Genomic DNA, 22,181 nt, shown 5'->3' with positions numbered 1-22,181 from the left:
GCACTATGGAAGATGCTTTGCAAACATTATTTATTTGCAATTCACAGCAACTCTGCAAAGTATGTATTTTTATATCTATTTTACAAACGAGAAAATTAAAGTGTAGAGAGGTTAAGCCATGTGTCCAAAGTCACACAGCAGATAAAGGGAAAGACAGGATTTGAATTCCTGAACTCTGGGGCATCTAATTTCAAAGGCCATACACCTCTTAATTTCCCACCAGAATACCATCAAGACAAACATGCAGGGCAGACCCAACAAAAACAGACGAACTACGAAACAAAATAAACAAGCATAAATCTTCTACTTTTCAGTTCCGGAGTCAAAGTTCCACATAATGGTTCAGACACAAGGTGAGGAACATGGCATTTTAATAGGTTATTAAAAACATATGTGTATGTTTACATTTATATATAGCTAGTGAAACACTTTCATTTGCTACAACTACTTAATAAAAAGCTTTGAAATGTACATGGCACTTCTCATTGGAGTGATTAATAGTTCTGCCCCACAGCGTGGGCTGGCCCACACAGAACTGGGGGTGTAGTTGGAAAGGTGCTCAGGGGTCCTGTTCTGAAGGGCTCCCCTCCTGCCTGGGGCTTCTACTCAGTGCAGCACAGGCTGAAATACAGATCTGATGTTTGGTCTTTTGACAATTTTCACTTAATGAATTGATTCCTACAGTTCATTAACATACCCACTTCCACTTCTGTATACACATATGTCTTAATTAGCTGCTCATTGGCTGTTTAATTACAAGAAAACAGCTGACAGCTGCCTCGCTGCATTCTAATGGCAGACGCTTTGGAACGGCTACACATTTGCTTTTGACAACCAAGATTTATTCATAACGCTATGATTTATTGTGAATGCTCATATGCCTGACCGAATTATTGCATTTTCCAATACAACTAAAAATTTTGGAATTTGAGGGACCGTTAAAGTAGGTGTATGTCTCCCTCTCGTAGGATTTCTGAGGCTGAGAAGAGCAGAGAATCCTATGTGTGAAAGCATGAACTATGTTATGATTTTATTTATCTTGGGAACTTTCTGTTGAGAATTTCAGAAGTAAGGGGGTGAGGAAGAAGAAGTATCTTTTTGGATAAATGTGGGTAGAAAGTGAAATATCTGGATAAAGAAAAAAAGAAGTCAATTGTTAATTTCATTAACGGGTAAGAAAAAGACATATATAGATTAAAATCAGGGGGAGGAAGAGCCAGAAGAAACAATAAAATTAAAATGGGGCGGGGCAGGATTAATAGTCCTCAAGAAAGCAAATGAAGAAGGAAATTTGTTCTTTAGAAAAGAACAGGCAATCTCATTCGCAAAAGTTAGCTGGTATAGCCCTACACTCCTACATCTGGCAGCAATAAATCACAGAAATGCGGATCTCTTGAACTACTTTCTCATTCAGTAATGACTGATCTCCCTGTAGAATTGTATGTGCAAATGATCTCTGATTAAAGCTGACCTCGTGTGTCAAATTTGGTAAGGGTAGATGTCTGCTTTGCCATACTGTGATTTGCTATACTCAGATCCAATCCAAGTGAACACATTCAGCAACAGTGATTCCTAAGCAAGCATGAAGGGCCCTACCCTGAGCCACACACTATTGACAGAGCCCTATCTACAAGGTCCCAAGCCCAGTGTTTTCTGTGAGTTGAGGAAGGGCCGTAGTTACTGAGACATGATTAAGGCCTAAACAAAGCAAAAAAAAACAAAACAAAACAAAACAAAAAACCCAAACAAAAAAAACCTTAATCATCTTGATGTAAACTGGAGTTTAACACATCCTACCACTTGTGCATTTCATCACAGGACTGGAGGATTTAGCTAAACTAATATTTTTTTCTTATCACCTGTATGTAACGGAACTGCAACTCTGATGTCACAGTATGCAATAACAGCCAAGTCCAATTTTCATTTTAAATGGCTAACTCTAATACCAGGGACAGCTATTTTAAAACATTAAAATAAAAATGTTGAACATGAATGCATCAATGCTGGAAAGCGGACAAAATTGGTCCAGGGCTAGTGACATTTCCCAACTGAAATACAAATATTTGAATTTTCTAAAAAACAATTGGGGTCTAAAAGGAACATTTATAAATATTTGTTTTTAACTTAAAACACAAAAAGCTCCAGAAATTGCTTTAGCTCTTTCAGGAAAAAAAAGTACCAATTATACATTCTAGATATTTTTAAAAAGGCTTTCTATTGTGAATTTCAGGTAATATATTTGTCAGCGAAAAGACACTATTCCAAATTCTTAATTTACTCGGTGAAAGAGAAAACTTAAATGTATTATGATAAGTAAATATTTGACAAATGAATGCTACTCTAAGACCTATCAAAAGCAAAGGGTCTTAAATGTAAGCAAATCGATTCACTAATACATTAGCATTTAAAAAGTTATGGTTGAAACTGTAGAGCCAAAAAGTCTAAAAACATACAGATGATAAAAAACTGTGTATGTGTGTTTTTTATCTCCAGATAAATTTTTTATCATCATCATCTGAATGGCCACTGTATCTAATGATGAAGCTAAGAAGTGATGTTAAATGATAAATAGGATCATATTTTCAAAAGAAAACTAGTAGTCATTTTTCTATAAACACTTCAGCATTTTTATTTACTTTGAAGATCGAACCTTAACCCTAACATCTACGGTGTCTCATTTTACTTCTGGCCTTTCTTTCTGACTGCATGTTCTGTGGCCTGGCCCTGCTTCCCTGGCAGGTCTACCCCAGCTTACCTTATACCCACTCCTGGTGTCCACCCAGGACTGGGACTAAATTCTGTTCCAAGAGCTTACGAACACCTTACAGAACTAAACTTGGGGCTTGGATTCTATGTTCTTCTGAAATGCAATATTCAAGGTTTGAGCAGGGGTAGTACACTGTTCCTCGTTATTTCAAAAGAACAAGTAAACTACTTTTAAAATAAAAACCGTGGCATAACGGAGCCCTTAAAATTTTGGGAACGGTGTACCTGCGTATCCTTATCTTTCACTATCTACAGTAAGTGACTCTTTGCTCCAGTCAAGCTGGGTTATAGATTGTCTTCAAAACACAACCAAGCCATCTCCCTTTCTAGGCTCTTGCTGCCTTGTGGGTATGTGCTTCTTGTGTCATATTACACTGTGGCCTTACTCCAGTATTTAGTTCTTGCATTGCTATGTAGTTTTTCCTGTGTAGATCTCATCTCCACAATTAGACTGTAAACTGCCTGATAGAAGGATGAGGCCTTCTATGTTTTTGGATCCCTCACAGTGTTTGTAAAAGTGCCTGGTCCCAAGGGGGTGCTCATATTTTTGTTGTTTTTATTGGCAGAGTCTATAGAACAAATTATAAATGGTCACAAAAATCAAGACTGGACTCATAGATATCCTGAAATAATATCTGAATATACAGAGTGGCATTACTCGGGCATAAAGAGTTTGGCCAGGAATGACAATAACAATAGCCAACATGTACTGCGTGCTTGTACGTGCCTGGCACTCTTCTAAGTGGTTTACCTAAATGCACGTGTCAACCCTACAAAGTTAACTAAAATTATTATCCTCATTCTACAGATGGAGAAATGGAGGCACAGAAAGGTTGGGCAGTTGCTCAAGCTGGTAAATAGCAGAGCCGGGATTCAAACTTAGGCAGTCTGGTCCCAGAGTCAGGGCACAAGCATGACCCAATCTGTCTCTGCAGGTAGCCTAGGGAACCAGGTGTGGGTGAGCTGGGAATACTTAGGACCAGAGAAAGAGCTTCCAAAACAGCTATCATTTTCGCTGTTCATGGGCAATGCTTACCTGAACCAATACGTGATAAAATAGATAATCATTTCAGCAATTTATTAGGTTCTTTAGTTTCTTGTGGGTCCAGGACGTCACTTTGAAATGCAATTTAAAAGACATTCACAAAATGATTAGCTCAGAAAATGACTGAGTCACTTGCTTTCCTCTCATTAGATATCTATTTATATACCTAATTATAAATTTTCCTGATATCTAATGATACTATCACAGAGATAAACTATTTATAATTTGTCATGATGTAACCAGCTTCACCTGGTTAGAACATGATAAATCATTAACATCAATGGCTAAAGCAGAAGGCTCTTGACTTTACCACAACTAGAAATAAAAATGTTAGTTATACCAGAGAGAAACTACTGTGTGGAACAAATACTATATGTATCAAACATAAACACATACCACTGTAAAGGTCCCAGGCTGGACATAGGCCCAATATGTTAATAAAATTAAGTTTTAATTGTTTGTTTTAATGACTTTGAACAGAGAAACACAGATAACTGGAAACCACATTGGCATTGAGTCTGTATATGGACAAGTTCTGAATAGGAATCTAGAAAAGTGACAACTGTGAAATAATAGATGGCCTTTTATTTATTGTTTTTATTTCTATCATAAACATTGGGGGTATAAAGAAAACATACATTGCTTATGCCTATGTAAACACGGTGGTACTCAGACAGTTGATTCGGGTTTTATTGGATAGCACATTAATTAATCTTCTGAATTGTTGGGATGATTCATAGAAAGTAGCCCCCATCCACACCATAGCCCTGCCCCAGACTCCATTCCTAGATACTCACTGTAGTTGCCACATAAAACCACATGTGGCATTACTGAAAGACTCAGAGACGGTGATCAGTTTCTTGGGCAGAATGAAGGTACATATAACAGTTAATTTCTAGCACCGTGTCCACTTAAGATAGTGTGTAGGTGATGATACCCAGTGCACAAAAATCACTTGTGCTTGGAATTTCTGGTGGGCAAGCATTGCCGACTACATACCGTCCATCAAGAAAGCTGAAAACAGCTTTGGAAAGGTGTGAACACGAGAGTTAGTGAGGGTGATGAAGTGCTACTACACCTGTCCAGCCAAATCGGCCAAATTAATTCTGAAAATCAATGGTGACAGCTGTCACAGGCAGATCTCTCTCTTCCTTACATCCTAAGATGGCATAGCTAGGCAGTCCACTTCATTTTGTTTTATTTTAATTAATTAATTAATTAAATAAGTTAATTTTTGAGGGAGGGAAGATTGAGGAAGTAAAAGGGCAAAGGGCATAATTTTTTTTTGTCTTGGTAATCTAGAACCCTGTGGCCTTGAGGATTACCACAGAGATGAATAATTCAAAATCCCATTTAAGGAGCAAGCTCCCTATTCCTAAAAGGCAGGTGATTTTTTTTCTTTTTAAATTATTAAATGCGTTTGGCAGTGTGCAGAAATCTCAAGCTTCACCAAGATGGGCTCCATATGAAGCATTTGTATACATACAAGGTGGCAAATGTTATAATGATTAACAGTCAAACAAAGACTTAAGGAAATTATGAGGCAAATGTCCCTGCAATCTCTCAGTATTTGTGTCTGGTGGTGATTTTGTATTTTATGACACTGTATTTTCTAATTTCACTAACAAGGAGCTAACCAAATTTGTGGATTTTATTTATTGCCTTTGCTTCAAAATGCCTTAGGGCTAATTCAGGCCTGGTTCAGTGGCAATCAACTGTCTCAAAGGCGTTCAGCATGTTTAAATAGCTGCTCTCCTGTTTATTTTGCACTGTTTTATCCTGTAAGCTGTCTCAAGGCCTTTCCAATATAAGCAGGAGGATTTAAATCTCAATAAATTGAAATTTAAATAACAGAAGCAATCTGGGTTTTGGAGTCTTGAATGATTAGGATAAATATCTCTATTTCCCATTGCCATATTATGCATGTGCTGTACCTATTGCCCTGAGATCATCATCAGTCATAATTAAAATAGTAACAAGAGCAATAAGAATGATAATGTTTAGATTTAAGTAGCATTTTTCAGTTTACTTACATTTTTAAATTTTATTCTTAGAATAATTCTAAAAGATAGGAAGAACAGGTGTTCTGCCCACCTTAGAAATGAGGAAACATACCCAAAACAACATGGACAAGTGATGGCACCAGGACCAGAACTCAGTTCTTTCCAACGGCCTTGCCACAATTTGGCCACCTGAGACAACATCTGTGTGCCAACTATAAGACTTCCAATCACATTCTGATTAAATTTATTGGCAGTATCTTCTTATAAAGCTTGTAACAGGGACGTTACAGAAGTCTAGATTCATCTCTTTTTTAAAAAGATAATCAAGGAGATTATTCATCAGTTCAATCAATTCTGGGATTGGAAATGACAAACAAACAATGCTTAAACACCTTTCTCTAGCATCCTGTTATTTTGATGGAAGGCGTAAAAAATATGTATAACTTCTTTAATTGTAACTTAACACCAAAACACTCACTCTGTTCTGTCATTTTTCATCACTTGAAATTCAAAGACGTTGAATTTTTAGACATAGTAGAAGTAAAAACTAAGAATCGCAAGATACATTTTAACATTAATAGAAACAACAATTAAAAAGGCTTACCTTGCAGCCTTCACATGTAATGACACCATAATGGATTCCTGATGATTTGTCTCCACAGATCTTGCATGGAATAATTTCAATTTGAGCTGCAACAGAAGCACGCAACCAGTTAATTACATTTTCTTTTAAACACCTTATAAAAGCGTTCCCTGATCAGCATTTGTATAGTGAAAACTAATAACCTGCTAAACATTATACTGCATTAACTATTCATTGCTGAACTGTGAGGGTCCCCCTAGAGCCCTGGACTAAATTATGGCTGCTCGTTATATAATAGCTTTCGGGTTATTAAAATGGGTCATTTGAGAAGGTGTTTAAGAACCCACAAGAAGGCTGGAATCAGCATTTCAAAGCCTTCAAGAACTGGAGAGTTCGCAGTTTAGGCCTCAGAGCAAAGCAGATACTAAAATGTTTCCTCCGATCTCATTTTCCATCATTATTTTTAAAAGGTCATAAATCTGTCTTGGCGGTAGCTTGACTGGTAGAGAAAAAATACTCTAAAAAGTCAAGACTACTTAGGAAAATGAATCAATTCAAAATAATAAGTTACATGTGATGGTAAGTTAAGAATTCCTTACTCATCCTTTTTTAATTAACATAGTTGCTATGTGTTAAAAATGAGTCCATTTGTGTACGATCAAAACCTTTCAACCATAAAGTTAATATCCTATCTGAATCCTGACAAATAGAATATGTAGATTTAGATTCTGAGTTCTTTACATTGAAAATTGACTTCCTGGTACAGCGTGCATGTGTTTCTATCTAACTGATTACTTAAAGATGCCTCATGTTGTAAATCTAACCAAATAATTAATATATATATTACATCAAAGTTCTCAAATATGAAAAAGCGCATGTCTAAACAAATATTCTATCTTGAACAGAGGTGGAAATAGCAAAATTAAGGATTTAAAAAGATAACCTAAGAATAAAATAATTAGGCAAAACAAAGTACTTGGATTACCTATTAAATATAATTTATGTGAAATAAAGACGACCGATGCTGAGGTGTACACACAGTTTACCTGGAGGATTCCATTATGCTATGTTTATTTTCCATGGTTTTGAATACTAGATATCATGTCAGATTATCTACTAAATCACACATGCAAACACCACTGTAAGTGCCCAAGTGTATTTCATTTTCATATAGCCCTTACCTGGCCCAGGCCTTACACAAAGCAATGACTTGTCTAAGAATGTAAGTTACACAATGCAAGTAACACACATTTACAAACAGCACGCTCTTTCTTCCAATGTAATCCCATATCCTGGGATCATTTCCACAACATTTATTTTGAATTTGGTGTGAAGTAGTCAATAATTAGAGCACGCATAAAATTACTGGATTTAACCTCATTATAAACCATGTATACTTTGCTAACTTCCTTTCAAAGGGACCAGTGCAAGTACTGTGATAACTGGGAGCGCAAGCTATTCTACCAGTGTCCTCCCCCTATCGGTCACTCTTAGTGTCGATATACTGAGTTTCATTGTCCAGATTTAGAGATGGCGTGCAATCTCACATCCAACATATTTTCCATAATTCTGAAGCTTTATAATATCCCAATAATGGAGTCTTAATACACTGATAGGTCTACTTCTGAGTTATGCAACTTAACATGTTATAAGACTGCATTTAACAAAAATGATCATCTCCAAGTCTGCCTCCTTCTCTTAGCACCTAGCTTGACTTCTTCAAGGAAAATTCTTTATGAAATCTGAACTCTAATAATGTTTCACACCTCTTGGCCCCTCTAACATTCTTAATATAGTCAAGGCAAAGTTTTGTGCTATATGTTGTCTGCAGTTTTAGAGAGAGAGTTATATCCAACATTTTACAGAGACTCAAAAAAGCCAAGTGCTAGTAGAGAAATGTTGAGAGGTGATATCTGCTGAGAGTTATTGCCTGGATTTTCCCAAGTGAATTAAGCAGTCTATAATGAGAACCTGCTTCCCCCACTCCGACCCCTACGGAATAGAATAATTAGGCAACACAAAGTACTTGGATCATCTATTAAACAAAATTTATATGTGAAATAAAGAAGACTGACACTGAGCTTCTTCGGCCTATGTTTCACCTCAAGCGGTGATCACAGAAATTAGACATAGACAAATCTTGCTAGGCCTGCAGTACAAGTCAGCATCAAAACTATCTGAGGCAATTAAAGCAACACTAGTGCTAAATTTGGAACTTTCAAGAGTTATCTTCATTACACTTTAACGATGGGGAGATAAAACACGTCTATTTAGTTCTTTATAACAGGGGTCCCCAATCCCCAGGCCGCAGACTGGAATGGGTCTTTGGCCTGTTAGGAACAGGGCCTCACAGCAGGAGGTTAGTGGCAAGCAAAGCTTCATCTGTATTTGCAGCTGCTCCCCAGCGCTAGCATCACCGCCTCAGCTCCACCTCAGATCATCAGGCATTAGATTCTTGGTCCCTGGTGCCAAAAAGGTTGGGGACTGCTTCTTTATAAGACATGAAGGTCCTGGGCAGGCCACACTGGGAACGCTGAGTAAAACTGTATCTAGATCAAATGGAAAATGATATTTTGCCGCTCAGTCTGCCTGGACTCTTAGTGGCTTACCCGTCAGAAGTGAAATGACGACATTTAAGCCAGCTAATGGCTGCTATAATCCGGCAAGTGATATGGAGGTCTGGCCTGGAGGGGTCTGCTCATGATGGTAGTTTCCTGGGAGTGCCGCCCAGCCCAGTACTTTCACCTTTGGAATGGCTCCTGGCTGAGCAGATGGTGGAGGTGGGGGTAGGAGGGTCATTGTAACAAAAACCCAGAGTTTGCTGCCACTGCTGCATAGGACAGCTGGCCTGAGTCAGGCTCTCAAACTCTTGGTCTTCAGCCTTGTTTCAGCTCCCAGGGTTTTTTGGATCTGGTGGACACTCAAGCTGAGACATATTTCATAAGATTTACGGAGGCCAGGATGCTTGGTATGAATGGACGCAATGTAGATGATCTGTATTTTCAAGCAGGGGACTATGTGCCTAACTCTTTGCCCACCACTATGTCTAGGCTTAGTTCCAGTGGGCAGTGTTGGCCAAACAATCAGAATTAGGACAAGCTTCTCTAGGAAGCTCGTGGTAAGGTGATGGGAGGGTCCTCCATAGCAAGGTTCAGGTACCTTGACTGGTTAGATGAAACTATTCTACTAGCTTACTCTCTGGGGGAGGCTCTCTTACTTCACAAGACAATTTCAATTGCAAGCACTCTTCAGGAAATGACTAAAATCCACCTGCTCCAAAAAGCAAACTCTCTGAATGTGATCTGACCGCATGTGTTGATATTTCCAGAAAGCAAACATTTGCAGATTCCAGCAGGGTACTTACTCTGCCTTCCATTTAACCCAACAGTGAACAAGAGCCACTCGCCCTCCACCTTATAGTCAATTTACAGAATTCAAATGTATCAGTGATAAAAAAAAAAAGGTAGTCACTGACTTGCAAATTTTTCAAAAGGCAAGCAGTTTAGTTCCATAAATTTGAGTTTTCAGTCCAATAAGAGAGCAAAGCACACAAATCCGCTTGCCCATTGCTTTCTATCCCTCAGTCTTTTCCATTTTCCAATAGGCGGTGTTGTGTCTTTTCAAAATGATCTTCTTTTAACACGAATTGAGTCTTGGCCCACAGATATACTGCACGGATTAACTCAGCCAGTATTTCAAAGGATGAGTTCTGTCAGACACCACTACTGTCACAAGTATATTGATTAAATTAGTCCAAATACATATTCATAGCAGCAAAAAGGTTTATTGTGTAGACGAATATCTGAGGGAAGATGCACACATATAATCATGAATTGGCTTAACAATGAACAATCTTGCTATGAAAAATTCTAATTTGCCCACATTTTCAGCTCTATTGCCTAAATAATTTGTTCTCTCATGCACCCTAAGTAATTCAAGCAGGCTCTCCACACCTGCAGAGGCAAATTTCTGCAGTTTCAAGTAGCTAACAACAAGTGGCAGCGGGGAGTCAGGAAATCCTGGAATGCAAGTGTGCTAATTAGCCAAGTGGTCCTTGGGCTGGGCTGTCATGGAGCATTGTATGTACTTCTAAAAAAAGTCTGCTTTATATTTTTAATTAAAAAAAGGAAGAAGAACATGGGCACTGGTATTCTTAACACCTCATTTATACAACAAGACCTATTTTGAGAGATATGTTGGTACAGAGAAAACTGTCCATTCTCCAAATAATTAAAAAAATACAACTGTACATGAGTTGTAGCCACCACTTCATTCGCTCTGGGTGAAGTGATCTCTTGATGATAACATAATGGATTTATAATAATCAAAAATATCTAACATGTATTTGTGTTTATAATCTGTCAGGCAATATCACATTTACTTCTCCAACAACCCTATGAGGTAGGTGTAATCATCATCATCATCATCATCTGCATTTTTTAGATGAGAAAACAGGTTCAGAGAGGCTAAATAACTTGCTCGAAGAGAGGTAGAAAGCAGTAAGGTTGCAATTTGGGCACATTTTGTCTTTTTGTCTGACTAAAAACTGAGGGATCCCCCTCCATTCTGCACTGCCAAGATTCAATTATTCCAATAACGAACATTAAGAGCTTACTGCTCTTGGTATATACGACCACTAACCAAGAATCAAAAGATATTTCATAAATAATTCGGTTAAACTTACTACTCAGAACAGATATCAAGATGTCTTTCTGGAAGTTACTTGACTAGTTTATAACTGGAAGTAATCATTGACCTTCTAGGCCATTCTTCTCAATTTTATAAAATTCCAAGTAGTTTTTGACCTTCAGGTGACCAAGGTTTAACAATACTTAAGGTTGAGCAAATTAATTAACCTGTCTGAGCGTCGGCTTCATATGTGAAGATTCAATGATAAGGATGTATAAATGACAGCGTATATATGATTAACTTTTATATGTATTCTATATATACATATGCACATCACACAGTTCTGAGAAATAGTTGGCATTCAATAAATAGTCATTATTATTATTGTTATTGTTGATAAGAAATCCTGCCTTATAGCGAAATGAAATTCTTTTCTGCAGACTTTAAGCTCCTTCCAAAGTGGGGATAGAGAAAAGCTGCTTATCCTCCAAATAATATGACAGGCAGTTCATACCAGCCACCACAGCAATCCTTTACAACATTGGCACTTAACTGTTCGCTGCACACAATGCTGCGTTGCAATCAGCTATGGGGATGTGTCATATGGCATTTGTTACTAAAAATAGCAAAAAAAAAAACCTGTAAGTTTTTTTATGGGTTCATATAAAAATAAGTGGATAGGAACCCAAGGTCACCCCAAAACTATCTTTCACTCTAGCTCACTTGCACCACTACATAGTTTCTTAATTTGGACTGAACAGGGTGGGGTTTCTGCTGGCATGCCAGGACATGGCCCAACCTTGGATACACCCATGAGAGTATGTCACACATAAGAATGTCAAGTCTCGCAAAAATGGTCAAGAACCACTGATTAAAAACAACAACAACAACAAAAACTCTCTTTTATATCAGTTGACAGTGTTTTTTTTTTTAATTTTTTTGGCGGGACTGAAAAAATAAAGGACTTTTACTTGCCATATTACATATTTCTCTAATGTTTTAAAATTTTTTTTTACAACTAGCATGTATTACTTTTGTAAGCAGAAAAACCAATAAAGATTAAAAAGAAAAACCCTAAAGCATTTGATTTTATTTTCAGTAAAATGGCTTGAGTCCTTTATGGATTAGTCACTCTATTTTATCCCCAGTTTAAAACTGCTGGGGTATTAAAGGCTTCTGCAACTGCCTGGATGGCAGCCTGGCCTGCATGTCAAGGCCGGCTAGTGAAGAGTGGCGAGTCTTCACCTGGTTCCCTGGAGGGACCTTGGAAACTCCCAGCTTCTAGAGTTTTCTGGCCCCTCTGGGTCTAGCCACCTTCTAGTTCTAAGGACACTGTGGCCTGCCCAATGGAGCCTAGCTGAAGGGGCAAAGTTAGGGGCTGAAATTCACTTGGCTGTCAGCCCTGCCGCAGCGTGGCTGTAACAGCCTGGAGTAAGGGCACGTTTTCCTAATTTATCTGCCCAGATAGGTGCCTTTTTTCCAAATCATCCTTCCAGAGGTGACGCCCTGCGCATGCTAGCTGTGGACGGTTTGGGGAGCAAAGGGCTTTTCTGGGACTCTCACTGCTACTGCTGGAGGCCCCAGGCCACCAAAAGGGTCTGTAGAGAGCTCTCATTACATCTCCATGGTGGAAGAGGAACAGACTGTGGGCTTCGGACAGTGTGGCACATTCTGTCATCCTGGACCTGTGGCTTGGAGTACACATGAATATGTTCCGTGTCCCAGGCATGTTCGGCAGTCCTCTGGAGACCAGATGAATACTATGCAAACTAATAATCAGCTGGTTCTGCCATTTTGTCTACTAAATATGTACTAAATATAACACTAGTATGTTTCCTTAGTCTAGTCTTTTCTTCCATGACAGTACTGATCCTCACTGAACATCACCAAAGCAATTACCCCCTAAATAGAAAAACCTTGCCCCTTTGGTAGTGCAGTCTCCTGGTCATTTCTAGCAACAAAAATAACGCCTGACATTTGCCGAGTTCTGTAAAAGTTTTTGTTGTTGTTAGCTTGTTTTGATTTTGGTGCTCGCAACAACTCTGAAGTAGGTAGGTGGGTATCACTATGCCCATTCCACAGATGTGGAAAATAGACCTCAGGAGGATTAAATGGCTTCTCATATCTAGATTTCCCAGGGTTTAATTGCAGAGGCAACCACAAAGCAGAAAGCCTGGGAGTCTCTTATTTAATGCTCTTAGATTTACATTATCAGTGACCTGAGGCTCTCAAGGGGAAATGACACAAGAGAGAAAGAGCTGAGGTCCCTTCAGTTAGGAAGTGGAGTGGGCAATCCTTTGACGTCTCTGTCAGACCCTCAACTTCCTGGGTGGCCTCAAGCAAGTCACTAACACCTCCACTTCCTCCATCTATAAAATGGGAATAATTCTTACTTCCCAGGTAGGTGGTGGTAAATGAATGCTCGCAAAGCTCTTTGAAGATGAAAAGACCTATATAATGGGAAGCTTTAGGAAGCTTAGCATATCATTCTTGGCAAGGACCAGGACGCTGTGCCCTCACTACCCACAACAGGCTCTGCCACAAAGAGAATAAAGGAAAATACATAGAACTGTAATTTTCATATGCTAGCTAGACTTAGTTTTTTAACTGTTGGCTCCCAAAATGCCTTCCTGAGAGACTGATGGGTTCAGATGTTACTACCTTAGTCTCAACTAGAGAAAAAAAGAGCATATCAATAGAGAAGTCACTCTATAATAGATGTCACAAGCAAAGTCACTGAACTAAACTTTTACTAGAGCCTGTACAGTCTCACGGGGACGCCATGGAAATGGCATGATTCCCACTTGTTAAACACATAAACGTGTTGCCCTCTGACATTCCCAAGTCTTGGTATTAAGCTGATATCTGACTCAAAGGACCCTGCGTAACTGTAGTCATTAAAGAAAAAAACTCCTGTATCTTACTCTGCGCCCTACTAAGTCTCACCCCTTACTTAACTATTAAAAACCACTTCTTAAAGGCTTTAACTTGATTGCGGCTTCTGTTGAAACTTAACAGCTTAAAAAAAACATTTTTAAATAAAAAGTGTTGCATATATTTGCCAAATACAAACATATAAGCACACCTCACACAATCGAGAGATCAAGTATTTGCACACTAAATCTAAAATAAGACAAAATTGGAGTTTTGGAACTTTGAGTATTTCCTTCAGTCTTTTTAGATGCAAGACTCAGGTGCAAAAGAGTTAAAACACTGGGCCAGAATGCCCCACATGAATTCAGAGAAAGCAGGGCTGTGTATGCAGGAAATCTCTGAAGAATAAGGAGGACAGACACATCTTCTCATGTGGCTTTCTGTGAATATGCAGGTAGTTCTGACAATGGAAACTGAATATTTATCCTTTGTAATATGTTTCTATCCCTACTAGATTAAGCTTTCCAGAGAAACTGACTCACATTCCCTGATGCATATGTATTTTTGCTAAAAGCCAAATCCAAATGAGCACTTTTGTCCCTGCACAGGGAAATTCTGTCAAATCAGAGAGAAAACAGATTTTTCACATAGAGGAACAGTGGATGGCTTTGATTTTTAGATCCAGTTCTCTCTAGAATTCTCCTAGTATATAGTAATGCACAAAATAGCTAAGTCTGAGGCAATTAATTGACTACTTGGTCACCAACTAAGCCTTGAATAAAATAGTTGAATAGCAAGACAAGCAGCTTCCTAATACTTCACTTTACTCATCCAGTGGGTCAAATATTGAGTAAATTTTCACCCAATAGAAGATGATGATTAAGATCAGCAATACGAATAGTTTCCTCTTTTTTGTTTTTCCTGGTTTCGCCTCTCTCTTGCCTTTGTAAACAATGGAACAAATTTGTTGTTGGGAATTTGGGAAGCTAGGTGAGATCAGGGACTGAGACAAAGGTAACTGGCCATTGGCCAATTATTCCCAGGTGGAATAAGGTCCTTCTAAGATTCTAGAATTAACTGCACTTTTTTTCAATATATAGTTCTCAAAGATTTTCTAAGATCTTTAGATAAGAAACACCTAATAAAAATCCTTCTCTTGAACCTCCCAGTGTGGGTTAACTGTCATTTCATATCAGTAGGAAAAAGAATCCACTTTATTTTACTAAGTGATTAGACTATGCTCAAGGGAAATTCCTGACAACTTCTTTTCCAACAATAGGTGTGCATCCCTTACATAATTCTAGATAACACTAAACAACAACAAAAAAATGTCACCTGAGTCACAGAACTGCATCTAATCTTTTCTAGCGATCGACCTCACTCCAGATACCAGTTCTTTTTTTCCCCTTAACAAGAACAATTTTGCCACATTTAGGTTAAGTCTTCCTTTGCTCACAGTTGAGAGCAATGGGGTCAGCTCTTTGCTTTTATCAAAGTCTGTTTTTCACAACAACAGAAAGAACATCTTTAAAACCAAACCAAATCTGGAGATCTTATCTAGTTTCTGCTTAACCAAAAACATCAGAATTACTCTTACTGCATTTTATGAAATAACCTTACTTTACACAATTCCCTCCAAATTCTCACACCTAAACCTGAGACAACCACTCCATTTTACAGCTCTCTTAACTTAACACCTGTGTATGTGTACCTCAAGCTATACCATTGTACGATCTTGGTGTTGCAATTTAGAAGCTTTTACGTTTTTTAATGGGTACATATAATGTCACAAAAATAAACCTGGTGATTCAATTATAAGTCCAAAGACAGGAAAATCTATTGACGTAGAAGTGAGTCTTGTAATAAAAAGGATATTTATTTAAATCTATCTGTTCTATGGCTTCATGTGTCTCTGGCCCATTGTATGCTTGACATACAGCATGAGTTTACCAAATAAATCAATAAAAACATTCTGTTTAACTCAGAATACTCCTCAAAGGGCCAAAGTCTCCTGTCTAAAAAGGTCAGCCATTAATTGCTAATTCCAATTGCACAATTTCTATGACCCACTAATGCTGCCATCACAAAAATCAGCTAGATGCAGATGTGCAGAAATGGGTTAAAATAACAAGAACCCAGGTTAATTCATCGAAGCTTACCAGGCAAAGGAACCCATTGCTTTTTTCCATTAGCTTGGATGGTTTTTTCAAGATCCATTACTGTTCATTGGATAGTAAATTATGCCATTTAAGAAATACTCCCTAACCAAGTTAAGTTTGAATTCATGGCAAAAAATTGGAAATAAACTTGTAACTTTAAACCTTGAAAATACAATTACATCTTTCTATATTAAGTCATAGAGGACTAAACTAACAACACATCCATAGCCACAGCAACACAGACTGGTGAAACCTAATTTTTCTTGGTCTACAGATTATTTTAGTGGGTGAGGATGGTCAAGAGGATTATCCCCCAGTCCCGATCCCTACACCACTTCTGTGCTATTTCCCACTTCACGAAATTTCCCTAGAATTAATAGGGAGAGTAGAGCTTTGGGCAAGAAACCAGGGAAGCATCTGATCTTTATTAAAAATCATAAGCAAATTATTTAGAATTTCCAGAAGCGTAAGTGTAGATGTCGTCATATTAATCATTTTAAGGACGTAAGATTTTGAAAGATTAGTGACTAATTCCTAGAAGAAAAATTCTACTAGGTTCTCCACTTACAATTTCCAGGACATAGCAAATGACATTTAAACAATAGATATGGCAAGTTCTAAGCTTTCAAATATATCACAGATGTAATTTTGGATTGCAGTTTAATGTTTTTTTTGTTTGTTTGTTTGTTTTTAATTCTCTTTTAAAACACTTTTCCAAGACCACCAGTTCAGGCCCTCTGAATGACCAGATAAGTGACCTGAAGAGTTTTTTTTTTTTTTTGACTCTCTCTCTAAACACATGCTTTTAAAACTTACTCATTAAAGAAACATTTTCATTCTTAATTATAATAGATACAATTAACCAGAGAATGAATAACAATATCTGCTGATAGCTGAAGCACAGCTGTTTCTATGGTCTATTCCAAAGGGAAGAAGGCAGGAGCTTGTAGCTACTACTTCATAAGAAAAGGGAAGACAGAAAAAGGCAGCAGAGCCTTGGGGATATTAAGTAGTTGTGAGACATGAGGAGGAGGAATGCTCTGGACCAAGTTAAGAGACTGACAGATTTATTTTAAGAAGGTCTGACATCGAAGCATCAATTCAGACTATAATGCCTAAGAAATGTCACTTTTTTCCAAGGAAATGTACATCTTGGGTGTTTATCTTGAAGCTACCTATTTTTATGTAAGTCATGCACTAGAGGGAAGGTAAGAACGTCATAGCCATGCAAAGATATCATAATAAGGTTCGTGACATTATCCTTTTCATTCCATTTTCAGTTTCTGTTCTTAGAGTCCAAGGAGCTCTTTTTGCCTACAGACAAACATTTCACATGACATTCTAAGCCTGTCCTGCACATACTCCGTTCAGCTCTCCAGCATTTGGCAATGTGTGTCTTTGCCACTTAAGATAACTTGAGTGAGTGAGTGTGACTTTTTCATTGGAATAAGTGAATCTTTCTAATTTGCAGTAAAAGTGCACCATTCGCACACTTTGGTACTTCAGTACAGCAAGGTTTTGAAATCCATTTCACAAGTGATGGCAGCACATTTCGCATCAGATGGAAACACACTCTGATCGCTAACAGCTGCTATGAGCACATCTCGCTGTCATAGCAGGAGCTCAGAATAGCAGGTTCTTTTTAATGCCAATGGCGGCTACCATCTTAAATCATGACACACACACACACGCACTTATCACGCATTCCACACACTCACACATACCACGTATTCCCCATGCTCACACCCATCCAGCTGCAAGTCCTACCATCCCTTGCTGAGAACCTGCACAACTAGGCATCAGAGATACAAAGAAGGTATACAGAACTCACTAGCAACCTTCATCTTTTTACATTAGCTTCACTGTATATGAATTAAAGATGAAAGTGAGAACTTTTTGAAAGGAGTGGAGTACAACCTGAAGGTAAAGAGTCAAGGTTCAATTTGCAAGCCCTAGAGCCTGGGGTTGAATTCCTGCCCTGTCACTTATCAGCCAAGTGAACTTAAGTAGCTTTCTTAATCTCTCTGTGCCCGATCTTCCTCACCTTTAAAATGATCCCTACCTCACTATTATAGGGTACCCAAATCAAGAGCCTGAAGAATCAGTGCCTAGAACATAGTAAGTGCTCAATAAATGTTACCTATCATTTATCATTATCATCATCAGCAGCGCTCATCTTTTAAGGCTGGTAGTATTTGGCAAGGGCTGTAACTGGAGTTGAGGAAACTAGCAGAGAATGAAGAGGGATGGTTCTTTTCGGTAAAACATGGAGTTTAGCAGCTTTACTTATGATGTAGAGGCCTAATGTGAGAAGTAACACTTAGCAGATATAAAGCATGACTGAAAGAAACCAGTGTGTGTTATGTCAGCTACCCACCTTCTAGGAAAGCCCACAGCAAGGCTGGCATCTAGGAAAGGTGGTAAGCGGAGGAAGTGGGAGAGAGGCCTCTAAGAGCTGTGTGGTGAACTGGGGAAAAGACTGAATTACACGGTTAGAAGCCTTGTAAAACTACTTGTGTAATGAGCAAAGTTTATAAAACACTTGTGAAACTTTGTGACCATCTTTCTCCAGGGCTCAGCTTCCTTGATCTGTTCTTAGGTATAGTGCTATACTAGGTAACCTTCCAGACCTAGTCCTGCTATATCACGCTGTGATTCGGTAATTAAGAGTGAGTTGAACTGTCATTTCTTCAACAGCGGGGACATCTTTTTTTTTGTGGCAAAATCCGGCACGTGTCATCTAGTTAGGGAAAAGTGATAAAAAGTGGAGCAACCATTTTGTCTATTTTCATTGCATTTTGGTTCAAGAAAGGGAATAAACTGTATGTTCTCATTAAAGTCCAGAGTAAAAATTCTGGTAAATTACTCATTGGAGCTAGAATACTGTGTTTCAATACAACTACTATTTTTTTTTTTGCTTTATTTAAAAACAGTAATGTTTATTATTATTAATCAAAGAGAATTCCTTTCAATACCACATCCTGCCATTATAGAACAGACAGGGCAACACAAAGCTAACATGGTATTGATGAAAAAATAATTTATTTTTTCCCTTCAAGGTAAACAATTTCAAATGAATGTGCTTGGACAAAGTTAAGTTTTTATTTCTCTCTTTCTTTGAAGGCCACTAATTGTACACTGTGGCAGGTAGCATCAGTCATGCAAAGGTATTTCCCATTATTATTTATTTTTTAGAACAAAACCTTCTCCATCAGTGAAGCATTTTAGGACCTCAAGCTACATGGTTCCTAGCTACAAATGTCTAAAGTATTAGAGATCAAGGACCAAGTCCAAGGCATGTCAAGGACCATTAGGACATAGAGAAGTAAATTCTGAGGCAGGGTCTAGTGATAACACAAAACATTTACTCATCAGACAAGCACCATCCCTGAGAGATGTTGGGGAACTGATGCCTAGAGGGAGGTTGGAGTCATCTCAGTGCTCCAGGAAAATTCATCTAACTACTCACAATGACTTGGCCCTATTTTGCCTTCACTTGTATTCAAAGAGACCCAAAACACTGAAAGCAATTCCTAGAAATGGAGGTAAAAAAAAAAAAAAAAGAAAGCCTTAGAAAAAAAATCATTTGAATAAGTATACAGACTCCCAAACTGAAATTCTGAATGGGACAAGATTCTTTTCAGGTGGATAACCTTGGTATGTTTGTTTTAAAAAATCAGTCACACCTCAAACACACCCTTCAATAGTCAGGATGGCTAATACCTATGAGGAATTATTTTTCATTTAAAACATCCTTTAAAATATGTCACAAGAATAAGTTTAACCAGTCTTTACCTATTACCACCCTCTAAAATAAACAAATAGTCTTTTGATTGAAGCCAATTTCCAGTTCTTGGATTTTGCTTTTTGAGCTGTCAGTTAGATGAGATGAATTGATTACCATAAAATTTAACTGTTGTCGATAGCAAATCAGGTAACTCTACCAGAGAAATATCAGTCCACTTCAAAATGTTTCTTGAGAGTGAATTCCTCCATCTATGACAGAGCAATTTTTTCTTCTCTTTTAGTCTGTGAGGTGAATGGTATTCAAGAGGTACATTTTGTTTCCCAATTAGATAGTCCAGTCCATTTTAGAGTGAATATTATTTTCCTTTCTTTCCTCATTTTCTTTCTTTCTTGACTTTTTTACATGACTAATTTCAAAGTATGTTTTCTTTGGGCATAATTTTACAAATATTCTTTGAGAACCTATATCAAAGTTCAAGGTGTGCTGCAAAAACATAATGCTATCAATAAGGCAAGGAGATCTCAGGAACAGTTTGATGGTAATTATTTTAAAGAGTCTGTGTGATTTTTATATTGTGTCATTCCAGGGGCTTTCCTTAAAGGGTCTTTGAGGAAGAGATTAAAATGGAGAAAACCAAACTTTGAAAGAATGATGTAGGAGAAAACTGAAAATCAACTAACAAATTTCCTAAACTAATGATGTATTGTAATATTCTAGGAATTTAAATTTGTATTAATTGCTATTTGAATTAATGCTTGGACTATCGAGAGAGTAATTACTAAACTGGGGAAATTAGTTACGAAGACTTTAGCAATGGGTGTAAGTGGCCAGTGGACCAAGGGGTTTGAGACAGATCTAAGACCTAAGTGATTTCTCCAGAAATGTTACCACTCATTTCACTCTAGTGTGCTATTTTCTCCCAACTGCAGCAAGCCCAAACAAGCCCTAGGGGAAAAGCACAAGGACAAGAAAATAGGTAGCATTAGGTAGCTAGTCAGACATGAGCAACAGGGGGAACAAAGGAATAGAGGCCCAGCATAGAGACCGCCCAAAGAACACCCCAATGGTAGTAGAATTCTGGGTACGCACATGCGCACTAGGCAAAGTTATATAGCAGCCAAGTGTCAATCAAAATGACCTCACTTGCAATCACGTAGGAATGCCTTTGGAACCACTCATTATGGCCCATATTTAATGCAGACGTTCCCACTTCTGGGCCTCTTTTGTGTTGGTTATTGTGGTGGTGATTGTAGCAGTTCCATACATTCTTCAGCAGCATATCATAAACCTTGAAAAATGAAACTTTAAGAAAGCCCATTTTTATATCCCTAAACAAACCAAATTGCAAAATGGGATAAAATATTGATAGTGCCAAATGACTTGCCATGGGGAAAGTTTCCATGCCATAACTAACATTTCCATCGAATTTTCCAGTGTGCCTTTGTTTTGACCCCTGTGGCTGAGTGAGGTCTGCCCAGCACGGAAATAGGGAACTCTGTGCTGACTGCAGTCAAAGCACTAAGCTGCCCCATGACCAAACTCTGCTGCCTCTTAGCTGAAGTCAGATTTCTCCTGTGATTACCATCAGATTACGATGGCTGAAGTCATCACTCTGTGGTCCTCTTGGGCAGGAGTTTCCCTTTGGTTCTCCTTCCATTCAGCTTCCCACACTCACTGCTTGCTGTATAATTTCATTGGTCAGGGGAACAGTAATTCTGACCCAACTGAAAACGTGTATGATCAGGGTGATCTGGATACTGTGTACCAACTACATGTGTGGAGGTGCTCCTGTGTTGCAGCGGAGGATGGCTTTGAATATCCTTTGTGTTTGTTGTTGCTGTCATCTACCATATTAATATTCCAGAAGAAGAAAATTAGCAGCCAATATTTTCTTCCAACGAAATCACTGGCACCAGTCCCTATACCAAAATGAGGCTTGACCTTCAAATGAGTGATGTTGTCATTGCCACAAACTACTTTGAACCACTTCTTTCACAACTGTTCTCAGTGCCAACAAGATGAGAAAGACAAGTTTGTCACTGTATAGTTCCTTTTTTTTTTTAAAGGAAAATGACCTGGCCTGGTTTCTTCTCTTGTCTTATTCACCACATTAACTATTGGTTGTTTTCAAAAATTAAATTCGCTTTTCCAGGAGGACAACAGCCACTATGGAGAATATTAAAACATTGCTAAAGGAGTTGAAAAAAAGTTCCAGAAGAGGAATTAGTTTTTGGCAGTGACAGTGAGCGTTTTGGCACCAACATTTATTAGCCTCCCTAGTTGACTGCCTTGAAGGGGCAACATTCATGTGGAAGCATACCTCCCAGTACATTTGTCAAAATAAAATCAGCCTCATTACCTAATAATGTAAAGG

At 38.2% G+C, this 22,181-nt stretch overlaps 1 protein-coding gene across 5 annotated transcripts in view; it reads right to left on the bottom strand.

Moving 5' to 3' along the window:
- RORA (RAR related orphan receptor A) overlaps positions 1-22,181 on the bottom strand; it is a 675,046-nt gene that overhangs the window by 31,045 nt on the left and 621,820 nt on the right. For all 5 annotated transcript variants that reach the window (XM_039865420.1, XM_039865419.1, XM_039865421.1 and 2 more), the window contains one exon: positions 6,419-6,504. In XM_039865420.1, coding sequence (XP_039721354.1) covers positions 6,419-6,504 — 86 coding nt within the window. The remainder of the gene's footprint in view (positions 1-6,418; positions 6,505-22,181) is intronic.

The sequence above is a fragment of the Pteropus medius genome, unplaced genomic scaffold, assembly GCF_902729225.1.
Source record: "Pteropus medius unplaced genomic scaffold, Ma_sr-lr_union100, whole genome shotgun sequence".
NCBI classification, from domain to species: Eukaryota; Metazoa; Chordata; class Mammalia; order Chiroptera; family Pteropodidae; genus Pteropus; species Pteropus medius.
This window is presented reverse-complemented; position numbering and strand designations above follow the sequence as displayed.